Source organism: Salvelinus sp. IW2-2015, linkage group LG15 (assembly GCF_002910315.2).
Source record: "Salvelinus sp. IW2-2015 linkage group LG15, ASM291031v2, whole genome shotgun sequence".
Taxonomy (NCBI): Eukaryota; Metazoa; Chordata; class Actinopteri; order Salmoniformes; family Salmonidae; genus Salvelinus; species Salvelinus sp. IW2-2015.
Genome location: NC_036855.1, coordinates 60,668,985 through 60,688,191, shown reverse-complemented (window position 1 = coordinate 60,688,191; position 19,207 = coordinate 60,668,985). Strand labels below are relative to the sequence as shown.

The 19,207-nt window shown below is 41.8% G+C and overlaps 1 protein-coding gene across 1 annotated transcript; it reads left to right on the top strand.

Moving 5' to 3' along the window:
- The first annotated feature begins 991 nt into the window (after positions 1-991).
- myzap (myocardial zonula adherens protein) lies at positions 992-18,974 on the top strand. The gene is made up of 11 exons (XM_024000999.3): positions 992-1,480; positions 2,479-2,559; positions 9,972-10,064; positions 11,590-11,757; positions 11,967-12,059; positions 12,181-12,294; positions 12,859-13,011; positions 17,805-17,930; positions 18,413-18,541; positions 18,671-18,765; positions 18,857-18,974. Exons 1-11 carry the CDS (start codon positions 1,415-1,417, stop codon positions 18,972-18,974), a joined length of 1,236 nt encoding a protein of 411 aa, XP_023856767.1. The 5' UTR covers positions 992-1,414.
- Positions 18,975-19,207: the final 233 nt, after the last annotated feature.

The following is a 19,207-nucleotide window of genomic DNA, read 5'->3' as shown; positions in this document are numbered from 1 at the left end:
CTCAATACTGCTACAGTACCAGAAGCAGTCCTGCCTAACCTGGCTACCTACAGTAATGACCTGCCATGAGAGAGGCTATAATGTGTCTCGATAGCCCAGTTTACACCTTGTGCTAACATGTATCCTTTGTCCTGATCTTGTCCATATTCTGATTGTGCACATATTTTTTAAGACAGGTGTAGACGATTAAAGAACGCATTGTGATCTGAATGCGATCAGATCTTTCTGACCGCCTCTGGAGGTAGTCAGGGACCCATTGTATCTGGATATCAATCAAGTGTAAACAGATCTGGATGGTCAAACCATTTACCACTAGAAAGGGCCTGGCCTCGAGGGACCCCCCTTTGAGCAAGTGATGAGTCTTTTGGACGTGAACATTCTAACAATCTAATAAATACATTTCATATATGCTATTGCAAAAATAATCATTGGTTGTGTATGAAAGAAAGAATATGAAAGAAAATGTATTTCATATAAAACAATTTAATGTAACTGCATACAATAAGTACAAACGAAAAACCACTTAAACACCACAATTCAAGTGTTAAAATACACTAAAAAAACACCATCACAAAGATCATTAATTAATTATTCATTTGTTAAGGGCAGGTCTTCAACAACATTTTGAAAAGTTTTTTTTATTTTTTTCTGAAGAACAGAATGGCATATTTTGAATTTAAATCTATTACAGTACTTTGAGTGTTTTGCATACAGGGAGGCCCCAAGAAATCTGATCACAATGYGGACACATTGGACGGATAAGAGACACATTTTAAAACCATGTGTAGATCTGACAAACCTTGATCAGACAGTGATTTGATCATATTGATCAGATCACAAAACCCACAGGTTTGGGCATGGTGTAAACAGGGCTTTGTAAACGGGGCTATGTGCCATAGAGCTCCACCTGTCCAAGATTGTGAGGGCCCACCCTGTGACAGTCCAACCCAGGTGGGAGGTGCAGAGYAAGAGAGTGGGTGAAATGTGACCCGACAGGTCTGATGGGAGGCTCAGGGAAAGAGAGAGAGAGAGGCAGTCAGCCAGGTGGAGTCAGGTGCTGTCTACAGTCTGGGCTGGGACAGTGTCATAGTTCTATACAGTAGCAGAGCAGTAAGGATTGTGTGGAGCTGGGCTGTAGTCTAGCCCCTGACTGACTGACTGGCACTCAACAGGAATACCAGGCCTTGTTCATCAACTGGAAAATGAATTCTACATAACACTGAAGAGAGAAACTTGTCAGAGTGGATCTTTCTTCCCTCTCCCCTCTTGTTCATTCACTCTCTAGTCTCTCTCGCAGTGGCTGGAGCTGGGGGCTGTGTGAGTTTGTACAGTAGTCCAGAAAGAGAGTGAGAGGAAGAGAGAGAGGGAGAGAGGAAAAGCGACAACAGGGGAGTGGACAGAGGCCAGGGGAGACATGCTACGCTACAGCTCACCAGGATCGGTCACCACCACCGAGGACAGTCCAGAGCAGCCCAGTGAGGTAAGGAGCCCCAGGGMACTCTGTCGCAGGATAGAACCCAAACATCACTCTTTCGCCTGTCAGATGAGTAGCATGGCGTGTTGGTTTGTAAGTCAGTGTGTTTGTAGACTAGCTGGTGTTTGTTTGCTTTTGTCTCCGCTCCCCCTACTCCCCGTTCACTTTTMTCTCTCTCATTCTGTTTTCCTCACGTCTGGCTGCTCAAGGCTAGTTTTCGTAGCATGTCTACATCACAACTAATCATTCTCACTTTTTGAGTGTTGCCGGTATGTTGGAATTTTGCATGTGGCTCAGGGATATGTGTATCTGTTTGAGCTAGTAATGAGAGCCGAGTATCTGGGAGGCAGGGCTGTCATGTTTATTTGATCAGCCCAGAGCGCCTAGCAGACAGCGTCTTTAAACTGCCAATAAAAGCCATTCTCGCAGCTAATGAAGTGACACCAAAGGATTTATAGCCAACATAAAAGCCAACATGGAGTTGGATTAATCCTTATGATGATTACAGCGTCATGTTTCACTCTCAACCAAGAGATTGCTTTAGCAATTACAGTATGTTAATCAGCTCCTAGGGCACCTTGGTTCTAAAGGGATGTGTTGTACTTGTAAACAAGATAGTGCTAGCTTGAAGTGGTATAAGGCATATTGATGCTGTTACCTCATTGCAGTTAMATTTGCATCATTTTTGTTTGTGGTTTCACAGCCTATAATTATAAATACTGATGGTGACCTGTTGTATTTGGACCCCATCAGAAACATTCCACTGCTTTTTGTAACACAACAATCAGGCTCATTACAACACAAATGTTGTGCTCACATGATAGATCACATTACATATGAACCAATCCATTTTTATGTCATAAAGAGTGACACTGGGGAACACAACACATTTTAGTTTTCATCCAACTATGACATTGATTACTGATGCATGAGCTTGAACCGAGTGACATTGACATTTTCTTTTTATGTCGGTGTGTGTTTCTGTCTGTTTTTGATTCCCCCAGCGGAGGATCCGGCGACTCAGACTAACTCTTCATACAGGAGACAATGGACAGAATGAAACCAAGAAACCAACCTCAGACACAGTGAGTCTCAAAACGCACACCCAGTCAGCCACACAGCCAGTCAGCCTCACACGTCTTCATCTTCACCACCCTATGGAGCCTGGATTTATCTTTTCTCTCTCTCCCCTCCCTTAATCGTCRCTTCCTCAACCTGTAGTCTGTGTACTCTGCCTCTCTCCCTTTCTWATTCACAGCCCTCTCTATCGCTCAAACACACTCAAGTCAGGTGGGAATTGTGAAGTAGGAACCAGCTTTGATCCAGTTCTAGAAACATTCCATGGACTGTAGCGTTCGGGGCRGCAGGTAGCCTAGTGATTAGAGTGTTGGACTAGTAACCGGAAGGTTGCAAGATTGAATCCCCGAGCTGCCCCTGAACAAGGCAGTTAACCCACTGTTCCTAGGCCGTCATTGAAAATAAGAATTTGTTCTTAACTGACTTGCCTAGTTAAATAAAGGTTAAAAAAAAAGAATGTCTACACAATACAGAGACGGGGGAAAGGTGGAACCACTGAGATTTACTGCTGCTATATTATCTGGGCTGTTGGTTATGCAATTGTATCCACACAGGGGTGTGTACACCACACACACATACAGTACATACTGTAACGAGTGCACTGAGAGTCGGGAAGCAAGTTCAGGGAGTGAGTGTTTTAACAACGCACAGACATGAAAACAGAGTCAATAACACCTGAGGAAAGAACCAAGGGGAGTGACAGATATAGGGAAGATAATCAAGGAGGTGATGGAGTCCAGGTGAGTGTCATGGGGCGCCGGTGCGCAAGACGATGGTGACAGGTGTGCGGGATAATCAGCAGCCTGATGACCTAGAGGCCGGAGAGGGAGTATATGTGACACATACACAGCTGTGTTCTGATTTTCACAGTACTCTGCACAAAGTTAGGAGGTGCGTGWACCTTTTCATCTACAGTAGTACTCTCTTCAGCATGCACAAGCCTAGCTGACAACAGGATTACACAGAACCGCATACTGTTGTCTGTTTTCAGATGCCGTATATCATATATAATGTACACGACACATGATGCTGTAACATTTTATTGGTCGTCTTATACAAATGTTTAGACAATAAACAATCACTAAACAATCACGGAACTCTTTTTAATTACATGGTACCTACTTAGTACACATGGGTAGCCTACATCATAATAAAGGCAGGCATGTTGTTTGCCAGAGGTGGTTCGCCGTTTTGCTCTGTTTGTGTTGAGAAACTGTGGTCTGGCAAAGTTACATCAGCTATTTTGTAATGTAAGTGTTTGACAGCACACAGTGTGCTGCTTAGAATCACATTGAGGTTAGGGGAAGTATGATTCGGTCGCTCCTCCACAGAGACTGAGATAGTGACAGAAAGCAAAGAGATAGATCCATGCTGTTCTTTGTACCTTGTACACTGTTTCTCTAACCTGCCCCACCCCTTTACCATCACAGTTCAGCTGATAGCAGCGTGACTAATGGTGTAATCTGATGGTGWTTCCCTTCAGGAAGCTGTGCATGTTTACAGCATTACTACTGATGAAAGACGACAGTCAGGTCAGGGTAGAACAATGAGCAGCACAGAGAAGAACAACGTTGGGCCCTAGTTAATTAGGGCCCGAGTTTTTCCTGGTCTAGTTATGTGGTCTGGAAATACTCAGGGCCCTGCTGATGACACTTCACATCTGTGCCAGTCGTATGAGGGCCGTGCCACTCTGCCACGGCCAGCTGTGCGCTCYAGTCTGCAATGTGGTATCAGTCTGTGCTGAAGCTAGGCCCACTTAACGAGCCACCCAGCGCTAACAAGAGCAGCGCTCTGGAGCGGCCAGGACATATCGCACATTACATTAATAATTATCCCAGCCCATTAACTTCAGAGGCCTTTACAGATAGAACATAAACAGAGGATTAGTATGTAAGGACGCACAGTGGGAAAGGAGGAGAGAAGGATGTTCAAAGTGCCCCCCCTCCAACCACATCCCCTCTAGCTTGCCTTTATCTATTGACTTAGCAGGCATGTTGAAGGCAGCTGAAATTTACATAACTCTTCCCTTGTTGTCAGGGTTTCACTCAATAATGCCAATTCAGTATTCATCAGTACAGTACAATGAGTGAATCCAACAATAAGCAGATGACGTCACTACGACCTACATCCGAAATTAAAGGTCAACATCAAACATGGAAAGCGACTATCGTAAAGGTCTGTGGGCTGTCCTTGAAACTGGATTCTTTGATGGTTGAACTCACTGTATGTAGATGTTATCTTCAGAGGAATTGAAAATATAGGTAACACTCCCATATTGTGCACATATTCTTGGTTTGTTAGTCATTTGGAAGTGAAACCTGGGTAGCAGGAGACAAAAAAACTGTGKTGTCACAAAGAGATGGAGAGGACGAAGAAAGAAAACACATATGACAAGATAGTTAAGTGAAGGAGGGAGGAAACATCTTACATTTAAGTCAGAGATATTATGTTTCGGAAAAGAACAATGACAAAAGTGGTGATCTACCATGAAATGAAAAAGGGCGTGTCCTGTAACCCGACACTCCGTGGGAGACAGGCTTATCAGTGACTCTGACCTGGATGTGGTGTAATGCATCTGCTCCATGTGAACTGCCTGGAACTGTGGCACAGAGGTGATAGAYTGAAAGTTTAAATGCCTGCAATGTAAGACCCCCACTGCCACAATGGGCTTGAGTCAAAGGATGGTGTTTTTGAAGTTAAGGCATTTTAATCAAATGGGTTACATTAGCAAATCTTTTCAATTCTACATGACATGTACTGTAAGTTCCACATAGAGTTGAAGTCTGAAGTTTACATACACCTTAGCCAAATACATTGAAACTCAGTTTTTCGCAATTCCTGACATTTAATCGTAATAAAAATTCCCTGTCTTAGGTCAGTTAGGATCACCACTTTATTTTAAGAATGTGAAATATCAGAACAATAGTAGAAAGAATGATTTATTTCAGCTTTTATTTCTTTCATCACATTCCCAGTGGGTCAGAAGTTTACATACACTCAATGAGTATTTGGCAGCATTGGCTTTACATTGTTTAACTTGGGTCAAATGTTTTGGGTAGCCTTCCACAAGCKTCCCACAATAAGTTGGGTGAATTTTGGCCCATTCCTCCTGACAGAGCTGATGTAACTGAGTCAGGTTTGTAGGCCTCCTTGCTCGCACAYGCTTTTTCAGTTCTGCCCATACATTTTCTATGGGATTTAGGTCARGSCTTTGTGATGGCAACTCCAATACCTTGACTTTGTTGTCCTTAAGCCATTTTGCCACAACTTTGGAAGTATGCTTGTGTCATTGTCCATTTGGAAGACCCATTTGCGACCAAGCTTTAACTTCCTGACTGATGTCTTGAGATGTTGCTTCAATATATCCACATAATTTTCCTGTCTCATGATGCCATCTATTTTGTGAAGTGCACCAGTCTCTTCTGCAGCAAAGCACCCYCCCCAACATGATGCCGCCACCCCTGTGCTTCACAGTTGGGATGGTGTTCTTCAGCTTGCAAGCATCCCCCTTTTTCCTCCAAACATAACGATGGTCATTATGGCCAAACAGTTCTAATTTTGTTTCATCAGACCAGAGGACATTTCTCCAAAAAGTACGATCTTTGTCCCCATGTGCAGTTGCAAACCGTAGTCTGGATTTTTTATGGCGGTTTTGGAGCAGTGGCTTCTTCCTTGCTGAGCGGCCTTTAGGTTATGTCGATATAGGACTCGTTTTACTGTGGATATAGATACTTTTGTACCTGTTTCCTCCAGCATCTTCACAAGGTCCTTTGCTGTTGTTCTGSGATTGATTTGCACTTTTCGCACCAAAGTACGTTCATCTCTAGGAAACAGAACGAGTCTCCTTCCTGAGCGGTATGACGGCTGCGTGCTCCCATGGTGTTTATACTTGCGTACTATTGTTTGTACAGATGAACGTGGTACCTTCAGGCGTTTGGAAATTGCTCCCAAGGATGAACCAGACTTGTGGAGGTCTACAATTATATTTCTGAGGTCTTGGCTGATTTCTTTTCATTTTCCCATGATGTCAAGCAAAGAGGCACTGAGTTTGAAGGCAGACCTTGAAATACATCCACAGGTACAACTCCAATTGACTCAAATTATGTCAAATAGCCTTCTAAAGCCATGACATCATTTTCTGGAATTTCCCAAGCTGTTTAAAGGCACAGTCAACTTCGTGTATGTAAACTTCTGACCCACTGGAATTGTGATACAGTGAATTATAAGTGAAATAATCTGTCTGCAAACAATTGTTGGAAAAACGACTTGTATCATGCACAAAGTAGGTGTCCTCTATAGTTTGTTAACAAGAAATTTGTGGAGTGGTTGAAAAACGAGTTTTAATGACTCCAAGCTAAGTGTATGTAAACTTTCGACTTCAACTGTACATGTCCTAAGGAAAGGAAATAAAGCTCAGGGCACAAAGCAGTATTACAGAGGTATATAGCACAGTGGAGTCTTTCATTATGCAAGAAATGTTGATACACAGCCAAGCTTAGATAGCGTTATGTCAATTAAAGTAGTGAATAGTACACTCTTTGAAAAAAAGGTGCTATCTAGAAYGTAAAATTATTATTYGGCTGTCCCAATAGGAGAACCCTTTGAAGAACCCTTTTTGGTTCCAGGTAGAATCCTTTGGGTTCCAGGTAGAACCCTTTTGGGTTCCATGTAAAACCCTTTCCACAGAATGTTCTATATGGATCCCAAGAGTTCTACCTGGAACCAAAAAGGGTTGATCCTGTGCGGACAGCCAAAKAACCCTTTTGGAACCCTTTTTTTCTAAGAGTGTAGAAGCAAATATTGCCCATTTTGCTTTCRATTTTGAGTTCTTCAGACTAGGCCTCTCTCATCTGGTTTTCCATGAATACGTAACACTGTCACTTCAGTAAGGGTCAAATTCCTTTGGCAGGACATTAAAACTGTTTTCACAGCCCCTTATCTGATTGGATAGAAGAAGAAAAATCTGTTTCAGTTGCAGCTTCAGCTTCAAAGAATCCAGGACAAAACTGGAATAAATGATCCCTCTGCAAACATGCTGAAACACCTATATTGTAATATTTAAAATGCAATAGAGGCTGACATATTGAGTTCTTTCAGAGGGTGTGTACAGTACTGGCCATAAAACATAATGCCGGCCATTCTTCTCTCCCATCTGTTGGAATTCACATTGCCTATTTGGAGCCCCTCATAATTTCTCGCCAGCCTGCTYTCTCTGTGGATTATCTGGTGTGGAAATGTGAAGCAACGTCCAGCTCAGGAGGCCATGAAACAACAGTGGCGTCATTGTTCCCCATCTCTTATCTCTGCTGGATGGGCGAAGRACACATTCTCTCTCTGGCTTGATGGGCTGCAGAGTAGATGTCTTGGCTGAAGTTCCTCTGAGCTAATATTTATTTAGTATGGAAGCTCCTATTTTCTCTTCTTAGAAACAAGAGCTTTTTATACAGTACCAGTAAAAAGTTTGGACACACCTACTCTTTCCAGGGTTTTTCTTTATTTGTACTATTTTCTACATTGTAATAACACATATGGAATCATGTAGTAACCAAAAAAGTGTTAAACATATATTATATTTGAGATTCTTCAAAGTAGCCAACCTTTTCCTTGATGACAGCTTTGCACACTCTKAGCATTCTCTCAACCAGCTTCATGAGGTAGTCACCTGCATTTCAATTAACAGGTGTGCCTTCTTAAAAGTAGATTTGTGGAATTTCTTTCCTTCTTAATGCATTTGAGCCAATCAGTTGTGTTGTGACAAAGTAGGGGTGGTATACAGAAGATAGCTCTATTTGGTAAAAGTCCAAGTCCATACTTTGGCAAGAACAGCTCAAATAAGCAAAGAGAAAGTCTTTCATTACTTTAAGACATGAAGGTCAATCCGGAACATTTCAAGAACTTTGAACGTTTCTTAAAGTGCAGTCGCAAAAACAATCAAGCGCTATGATGTAACTGGCTCTCATGAGGACCGCCAAAGGAAATGAAGACCCAGAGTTACCTCTGCTGCAAATTATAAGTTCATTAGAGTTAACTGAACCTCAGATTGCAACCCAAATAAATGYTTCACAGAGTTTAAGTAACAGACACATCTCAACATCAACTGTTCAGAGGAGACTGCGTGAATCAGGCCTTCATGGTTGAATTGCTGCAAAGAAACCATTACTAAAGGACACCAGTAAGAGGAAGAGACTTGCTTGGGCCAAGAAACACGAGCAATGGACATTAGACCGGTGGAAATCTGTCCTTTGGTCTGATGAGTCCAAATTTGAGATTTTGGRTTCCAACCACTGTTTTTTTGTGAGACGCAGAGTAGGTGAACGGATGATCTCCGCATGTGTGRTTCCCACCGTGAAGCATGGAGGAGGAGGTGTGATGGTGTGGKGCTGCTTTGYTGGTGACACTGACAGTGATTTATTTACAATTCAAGGCTCACTTAACCAGCATGGCTACCACAGCATTCTGCAGCGATATGCCATCCCATCTGGTTTGCGCTCAGTGGGACTATCATTTGTTTTCAACAGGACAATGACCCCAAAACACACCTCCAGGCTGTGTAAGGGCTATTTGACCAAGAAGGAGAGTGATGGAGTGCTGCATCAGATGACCTGTCCTTCACAATCACCCGACCTCAAACCAATTGAGATGGTTTGGGATGAATTGGACCGCAGAGTGAAGGAAAAGCAGCCAACAAGTGCTCAGCATATGTGGGAACTCCTTCAAGACTGTTCGAATAATATTCCTCATGAAGCTGGTTGAGAGAATGCCAAGAGTGTGCAAAGCTGTCATCAAGGCAAAGGGCGGCTACTTTGAAAATCAAAAAAAATATTGTTTAACACTTTTTTGGTTACTACATGATTCCATATGTGTTATTTCATAGTTTTGATGTCTTCACTATTATTTTACAATGTAGAAAATTKTAAAAATAAAGAAAAACCCTTGAATGAGTAGGCGTGTCCAAACTTTTGATTGGTACTGTATATCAATTACCATCCCGTGTTGTTGATGTCTGTCATTAAGTGCTTAAGGAGTGTCCAGAAACTAGGCTTCTCCTAGCTCTTTCCCCACAAAGCATTGTGGTAGTCCAAACCATTCTTTAAAAACAATGTATGGGTTATGACTAAGATGTGGTCTAGAAATGAGTATAATGACTATTCCCAGTGATCAAAACTACAGTAGACTATGTTCAACAAAGATGGTAATCTGTCATCAAMAGTTTGATGAGAACAGGTACATGATCCATGCATTTAATCTCTACCCTTAGCCCATATCGTTATCTGAAAGAGGGGAATGCATTGTGTACATTGAAGCATATCATTTGCAAACAAAATATTACAAGAATTCAGTAATAATCAGGATATAGGGTTGTGAAATATCTCCAAACATTGTGAACACACAGTTCGTTTGTTTCTGTTTGTCTTCTCAGCAAGAGGAGAAGGTTGTCAACGGAACATGGAAGAAGAAGAAGAACAGACTCATTCAGAGAGAGAGGCCAGCTGGCAGTGAGTTACCTGTACAGGTAAACTACCACAAMCACAACATAAAAAGCTATCATGGATTCCTACATAGAGGCTTTTGAAAGGGAAGGTTATGGTGAGAATATGGGAAGTAACTTCCTGAATTTGTGGTCAACTCTGCTATTGGCATGTGAAACACAAATATGCAAGCTCTGCACTGTATACAAACAAGAACATTTAGAACCTTTTGTACTATCCTTGATATAACMTATCCTCAGATAATTCCAAGTATTGATTTCTGTGTATGTTAAACAATTGTTGTTGATGTGTAGTATTGGGTACAACCCTCTGCCTCTGGTAGAAACAGAGGTCATATGGACCTGTGTGCACAACCTGGTCTCAGAGCATTTCGTATTATTCTGTACGTGAATTTGAGTCTCTCCATTTTTGTATGATATGTTATGTTTCGTATGRTATATATTAATTTGGGGATATCCATCACYCACTTCAAATTACAATTCATATTATATGTTACGAATTTTCAAAACTACAATATGTTAGGAATTTACCAAATGTATGATATGTTACGAATTCTAGCTAGGTGGCTAACGTTACCTAGCTAGCTAATGTTAGGTAGGCTGGGGTTGGGGTTAAGGGATAAGTTTAGGAGTTAGGTTAAAGGGTTAAGGTTATGGTTATAGGAAGGATTAGCTGAAAGGGTTAAGGTTAGGGTTAGTGGAGGGGTTAGCTAAAAGAGCTAAAGGGAAGGTTTAGCCAACATTATAAGTAGTTGCAAAGTAGCAAGTAGTTGAAAGGTTGCTAATTAGCTAAAATGCTAAAGTTGTCCGTAATGAGATTTGAACTCGCAATCTTTGGATTGCTCGACATTCGTGTTATACGCCCACCCACAATACTTTTGTTTTTGCCTTAAGTAACCATCTGACTTATGTAACCATACCAAACGTAACATATCATACTAATTTGAGTGTCCCGAATTTATCGTCAAAGGCAAACAGATTCACCTTCCATGGTTTATACTGGAGTCTGTGGCATAGTAGGGCAGGCCATTGTTTTGGCTCCTCTATTGTTGAATAATGTAGGGTAGATAACAGACTCAAATGTGGGCTGGCTGCCTGTCTGATCATAACAATGGAAACATATTGCTTCTTCACACAGTAAGACTTATTTATTGTGAGACTGATAAGATACTGTATCTGTATGTTACTGTAAGATAAAGTAACATAAAGGTGCTAGAGCCACTTCCTGATACTGCTGAGCTACAAAGGACCTGTGTCAGTGTGCACCTGTGTTCCTAAAGAGCCATGTTGTAGARGAACAATAGCAGGGAGACAGCAGGAGCTCATGTACTGGGTTGCAGAAACATGACACCCTCACTACACCCTGTTTCCATCCCTGCTTCCCAACCTCCAGATTCAAGTGCTCAGCAGCAATGCTCGAAACACCTGGGCATGCGCACATATGCAAACGCACAAACACTCACATAGAGGCGAACACACACACACATCTACAGCTGGTAGAAAGTCTGCCTAGATAGAAACCTGACCGGGTTGATCCTGTCTCCCTCAGCACCTCAGAGCAGCGACCAATGGGGAGCTAGAGACGTCGCTGCAGCGGCAGCACGGGCCCAAGGTGTACGGTGTGTTGCAGGGGACAGGCTCGGACAGACAGCAGGAAGTGATGGCGTGCGAGTGGTCTGTCAATCACCTGAGGGATGAGATGAGATACATCAAGGAGGTGAGTGGAGATGGAGAAGATAACGATGAAGCTGATCCAAGTTAAGGAGTGTAAACAGAGCAGAGACCTACAGTACAGTACACCTGACAGGCCTGCAGGGTATCCAAGAGCTAACATCAGGATTCTGTAACATGGACAATATTATAGATTTGCTAATTAAGCAATAAGGAYGGATTACTTCAATCGTGTGTTATCTCTGTGCTGCACAGGTGCGAGATTCCCTGGAGAAGGTCAGAGAGCGGATGTACGGCCAGTTTGGAGGAATGCAACATTCGATGCAGAAACTATCACAAGACATCAGGGTCAGACAATACACCAAAATACACCAAGGCACACATGACTAATAAGACAGCTAACAGCTTCTTATAAACACAAAATGGATACAAAATCTGAGAATTGGGTGTGCCATGTGTGTCTCTCCAGACTGCCAACTCCCAGAGGAAGACTCTGGAGAAAGAGGTGAGGGTTCGGACTGCAGCCATGGACAGCTTCGACCAGATGAACAGCTCCCTCATATCTGCCAACATCGACCTCCAGGTACAGGATCAACAACACTGTCAAACAGGCCTGTCACTGTYTCGTCACGGCCATCCCACTGGGCACCTACGTCAGTTCAATGTCTAGTTTTGATTTACATTTGTGAATTCAATGTAAAATCAACCAAAAATGTCACCCTGTGATTGGATTTAAGTTAAAAGTTGGGGGGGGAAAAGACGAAATTCCCGTACGTTGATGGCTTTTTGCAAATCCAATCAGTTTTCCACTTTGATTCAACATCATCACATAGAATTTTTGGGTTGAAATCACGTGGAAACAACATTGATTGAACCAGTTTTTGCCCAGTGGGATGTCCCATAACCCCCCCATGGAAAGTCTTAATCCTCTTAAACAGAGATGTGCAGCACTATTCTTCTTTCTTCTACTGATCTGTGGAGAGTGAAGGATATCCTGTCTGGTTCATTATACATGTTTGTTTTATAAAGTAGCTCGAAGCTGTTAATCTTAGTTTCAGTGTATGAGTCAATCTTTCTACTCATGATTGCTGCATGCAATAATGCCCATGGTTGGTATGAGGAATTAAAGAACTAGCTTCCTTTGCAGAAATCTCTACTAGAGAGCTGTCACAATCGTGTGGACTCCCGGGATGAGATGAAGAGCCTGAGAAGCTCCTTTCAGCAGGCCGAGGAGAGRCTGAAGGAGAGGGAGAGGCAGCTGGAACTTGCCCAGGCTGAGAACTGCACACTAAAACTGAAGGTAGAGTACTACTGTAAACACAGCACACCAGCACCACACAGTGGATGGCACAGGCTTGCTAAGCGTTTGCTTTTTGTTTATGGGGCACAGTTTACTCTAGTCATTAGTGATCACAGGATACATCATCCTCACCCTGAACGAGTGCCATGAAGTAGCAACGGTCATCACAATTGTTAAAAGGTTATAAAAACAATTCCAATAAATGCAAAAGTTGGACACTGGATGAAGATACTCAAAACGTTTTGAATTTTTTTAATCAATTCGACGGATGGTCTAGTCTAGTGGTTAGGATTCGGTGCTCTCACCRCCACGGCCTGGGTTCGATTCCCGGTCAGGGAACACACTATTTGKCTCCCGAGTGGCACAGCGGTCTAAGGCACTGCATCTCAGTGCAGGAGGTGTCACTACAGTCCCTGGTTTGATTCCAGGCTGTATCTCATCTGGCCGTGATTGGGAGTCCCATAGGGCGGCGCACAATTGGTCCAGCGTCKCCCGGGTTTGGCCGGGGTAGGCYGTCATTGTAAATAAGAATTWGTTCTTAACGGACTTGCCTAGTTAAATAAAAAATAAAATAAAACATTTGACAAATAATGAATGTTCAGGGACTGTGGTGGGAATTCAGGTATTCAATTTGTCAAATTTGCAGTTATATATATATACATTTTCTAATGGTATCAGTTTCTTGTGTGTGCTAAAATAAAGCAAATTAAAGCAAAGATGATTATGGGCTTCATTTGTGTAAATACACTGGGTGTATTTCGATATATAAATGTACTTATTAACTGGTGGTTCGACCCTGAATGGTGATTGGCTGACAGGTATGACAAAACATTTATTTTTACTGCTCTAATTACGTTGGTAACAAGTTTATAATAGCAATAAAGCACCTCGAGGTTTGTTTATTTGGCCAATGTACCACGGCTAAGGGCTGTATCTAGGCACTCCGTGTTGCGTCGTGCACGAAAAAACAGCCTTTAACCTTGGTATATTGGCCATATACCAAACCCCCTGTACCTTATTGCTTAATTTAAAAAAAAGTCACATTGAGATTAAAAGTCTCTTTTCACTCTTTACAAGAGAGCCCTTTAAACATTACAATAAAAATATAACAATAAAACATACACATATATGTGTATAAAATAATATAATTCAGCACACCAAAACAAAATAAACATATTTTAATAAAAGCAATCCCATTAAACTACATAGTCCTCAATCAATAATTTAAACTGCCTGAGTGGCACCAGCACATGTAACTGGAGTGAACTCTGCAGACTGTTCCACAAATTAGGGGCAAAAAAACAAAATGCAGATTTTACCAAATCTGTGGAGACTGAAGAAACCTCTATTGTTATCCATTCCTGGAGACGGTTTGATAACTTATGATTCTTAACTTAATTAATGAAGTACATCTATGAAGGGAGTTTCTGTAATATTGCTTTTAAATAAATACGAGAATGCAGCTCTCTTCTTACAGACGGAGAAGTCCATCCCACATTTATACAGACTACAATGATGAGTCCTAAAATTGTCCGCTGTGATAAAATGTATTGCGGAATGTAGACGAGTCCAAGGGTTTCAAAACGGAGGTTGCTGCATGCTGCATGCACAATATCACCAAAATCCAATACGGGGAGAAGTGTTTTTGAACAATCTTTCGCCTATTTTCAATACTGAGGCATTTATTTTTTTATTTTTTATTTTTTTTGACCTTTATTAACCAGGTAAGCAAGTTGAGAACAATCTCATTTACAATTGCAACCTGGCCAAGATAAAGCAAAGCAGTCGACACAACAACACACAAGAGTTTTACACATGGTGCTAGTTAAAAACAAACATAGCGCGTCAATATACATAAGAAAAAATAAGTATATACAAAATTGAGCAACATGAGCGGTGGAGAATAAGCGGAGGGAAAGGGCAAAAAAGAAGCCCCATAGGTGGCGAAGTAGAAATACAGTCATAGCAAGTAAAACACTGAGATGGTTAGATTTTGCAGTCGGAAAGAATGTGGCAAAAGTGTCAAAGCAATAGAAATAATGGAGCGTCCAAAGGAGCAAAAATAAATAAATGAATTACAGTAGGGGGGAAAGGTAGGCGTGTTGGGCAAAATTGATAGGATGCGCTTGTACAGGTTGCATGTTAATCGTGTGAGCTGCTTCCTACAGCTGGTTTGCTTTAAAGCTAGTGAGGGAGAGTAAGGTTGTTCCATTTCAGATATGTGTAGATTCATTCCCAGTGTATTGGCAAGAGAGAACTGGAAGGAGAGGCGGCGCAAAGGACAAGAATTGGTTTTGGGGGTGACCCAGTTGAGATATAACGCTGCTGGATTTTTTCAAGTATAGAAAAAAGCTTATCTTGGATCTGGCTTTTTAAGTCAGATTTCTATAATGCCGTTACGACAGGACAAACTTGTCATCGAATCCAGAACCCAGGTACTTATTTGATGAGATCAAACCTCCAATTTGGGGCTCCATTTTGTAGCGCAAATATGCAGGGTCCCAGGGGTCAACATTTATGTGACTAGAAGAACAGCATGAGCTTTGGTTTACTTGTCCTAATTTAAGATCTGTAAGTGATTTCTGAATTGAATCATTGCCATGCTGAAGTTCATGAATGGCCTGCTGCACCGAGTTGGCACAGGAATACAAAACTGTGTCATCTGCATAGAGATAMATGTTACAAGTATTAACAGTGTGCCATTAMTATACAAGGTGAACAATAATGTCAAACCCTGAGGAACACCTTTTTGAATCTCAAGAAATTCAGAATGAAACCAATCTGTCAAGYTGGCCTGAGTTCTGTCGCTAAGATAATTCTGAAACCATAAACAGGCTGTATATCCCAGGCCTATTCTTGATAACTTCATCTGCAAAACAGAATGACCAACAGTGTYGAACGCTTTGACAGGTCAATAAACAAGACAGCTCTTTTTAGCATCCAAGGCATTGACAAGATCATTAACAACTAGCGTGGCTGCTGTGGCAGTACTATCTATGCCCAGCCCTAAACCCTGATTGGTTTATATTAAAAATACAATTATCAGATAAAAAGGAACGAAGTTGTACATTAACCAAGGATTCAACAATCTTAGCTAAACAAGGTAGTTTTGAATCCCCACCCTTATGGAGTGGCAGCACATATGCGRATTTCCATGCTTTTGGAATACTTCCTGATAACAATGTTAAATAAAAAATGTGGGCTACTGAGCCAGCAATAAAGGGAGATGCACACTTAAGCAGACCAGGCTCCAAATGATTAGCCACTGTGGATTTGTTTTGTCTAATGTTAGCATAGCATCCAGGACTTCTTTATCAGTGAATTTCTGAAAAGAAAACTGCTGACCAGCATTTTCTGTATCATTCAATAGATTTTCCCCATCAACATCCAACTACTCTTTTCAAGAGCTGGTTTTGAAATACATTTAAATATATAGCCTGCAGATATAAAATGGTGATTAAATGCATTAATGATATCAATTTTGTCAGTAATAGGGCCAGAATCTAAATTAATTTATTGGGGGACTTATCAGCTTTCCAAAATGTAGCTGTTTTCCCTGTGCATTCAGATAGTGTATTAACATAATAATCAGCTTTGGCTTTTTTAACTAGTTTTACACACAATTTCTCAATCCCCTGACAGACTGCCAGTCTGGGCCGAGTCTGTGAATCTAGTTTTGGCCCAGGCAGCATCTCTGTTGTGTATGACTTCAGATAGCTCTGGACTGAACCAGGGGCAAGACCTATTTTTAATTCTCCGTTTTTGCGGCACCGTCGATAGCGCGCTGGCCAAGCACACGGCACAGTCGATAGCGCGGCTAGAAGGTTGAAGGTTCGAGACCTGCTCCCTGCTGTTTCATTACATTGCTTCAGAAGTGGGATCGGACCTTGCATCCACAACAGTGCGTGTGCTTGGCCGGTGAGCACGTCCCAGACGACTCCGCCCTATGGGACTCCCAATCACGACCAGTTGTGATACATTACATTTAAGTCATTTAGCAGACGCTCTTATCCAGAGCGACTTACAAGTTGATACAGCCCAGGATTGAACCAGGGTCTGTGATGCAGTGCCTTAGACCGCTGTGTCACTCGGGAGCATTGGGTCTATAAGGAGCCCTCGGCATTCTATGGAACAATTTGTAGAATTTCACTAAATTAGTTGTAAAATTGCAAAATCTCTTCGCCCTATGGCAAAATGTGAAGAATTACAGTAAACTTGCTTTAAAACTGCAACGTTTTCTGTACGCCCCATTGCAAMATGTGTAGAATTGCATGAAATTAACTCTAAAATGTAAAAATGTTCTCTCCACTGTCAAGAGGGGGGCTGCTAAAATGTTTTGCTTGAAATGTGGTGGGAGGCCATCAAAGTTGACCATCCCTGCATTATATGATTGATATCTCTCTGTGACTTACTCCGTTCTTTTCATTTACCTCTACTTCAGTCTCAGAATGCTCTGCTTGATTTCACACACTTCATGTTCTGGTTATTTCATTCAATTTTCGATTGTGACTCCCCTGATCCTTTGACTGATTGGCCTTCTCTGACCTGCTTTGTTCGCTCTGACCACTGAACACTCAACTTCAATTCTATTTGATGATGAATGACAGGTCATTGACAGATAATTGAAGCTCAAAGAACCAGTCCTCCAGATTTKAACTATTAACATTCATGCCGGACTCACTAGAAAAATACAGAATCAACAGACATTTCTACATGCATTTACTTTAGCAGGTCTTTCAATCGTCACAGTGTTGTTTGAAATTGACTGATAGATGTGTGCTTGTGTTGTCCAGGTGGAGTCGTCTCAGGAGGCCAACAGCCATGCAGTGCAGGAGGTGACAGCGAGGCTACAGAGACAGTATGAGGAGAGACTTCAGGAGGAGCAGAGGAAACACAGAGAGGAGATAGAGAAGCTACAGGTACTGCTGAGTCTCCTTCTGATATCACTTCGCACAAGCCACTGCCTGAAGAGAAAGGGCGGTGATCGATTAATCATGCGAAAAYCAAGGCCGGTGATGTTTTCACCATCTTACATATTAATGAAAAGTGTATATGTAAACCACAGGAGGCTGTGTCCGTAATGGAGCAAATGGAAGGGAAACCATGTGTTTGATACCATTCCACTGATTCCGCTMCAGCCATTACCATGATCCCGTTCTCTTCAATTAAGGTGCCACCAACCTCATGTGATGGAAACAGTATGAAAGGTTTCAGTTTCACTCTGCTCATACAAGTGGTATGAGTCTCCCTCTAGTGGTACAAGTAACTCACTATGGTACTGTTAAATGTAGAGTAGCCTAACTWCCAAGTGTTGATATGATAACGAGGCCAGATTAAATTGTATGTTCTCTGCCTTAAAGCTTTTAATATATTTTGTTTACCGTCAATGTTTWTCAACTAGGCCCAAATTGACGAGTATATTAGGCGATTAGAGGAGGCAGAGAAGAATGCTAAGATTGCGGAGGCCAAGATCGCTGAAAGGGACCAGAGGATCAGTGAGGTGGAGCGCCTGCTGGACTGTATGGGACAGGTAAGACCCAGAATAACGCATGCAATAATGCAATAATGCATGCAACATTATCTTTATATCTATAGTATTTAGGTGTAATATGTCAAGTCCTTTGGGCAAGAATACTATAATAATATGTATTTTTTGCAGGAAAAGGGCCATCTTCAGAAGAAACTGCAGGAATGTGAACAGCGTCTACGCTTGATGGAGGTGACATACAAAACAGATGCAACTGTAGCAAAGAGGTACAAATGSCAAAACAAAAATGGCATTTTATATGTTCCATCCCATTGAAATGATATACTGAAGTGATAACACTATAATTAATTATTACAGTTCTCAAAAGTTGGAAGAGGAGGCAGGGGAGCTCCGTGAGAGAATCAAACACCTGAATGACATGGTGTTCTGTCAGCAGAGGAAGGTCAAAGGCATGATAGAGGAGGTGAATGACTAAGAGAAGTATTTTGATTCTGGTACCGAGTGCCCAGAGGAAGTGTGCCAAACCAGAGGAGATAGGAGGGGGCTGTGATCTGGCTCCCAGTATGAGACCACTGGTTCTACCATACACGTGGCTTATTTCATGTAGTTGGGTTTCTCGTTTTAGTTTCTCTTCTGTTTCTCAGCTTTTACGTCCACAGACGTGAAATACACAAGGGGTTATTGAGATTTGAAAACTAATGTGCACCT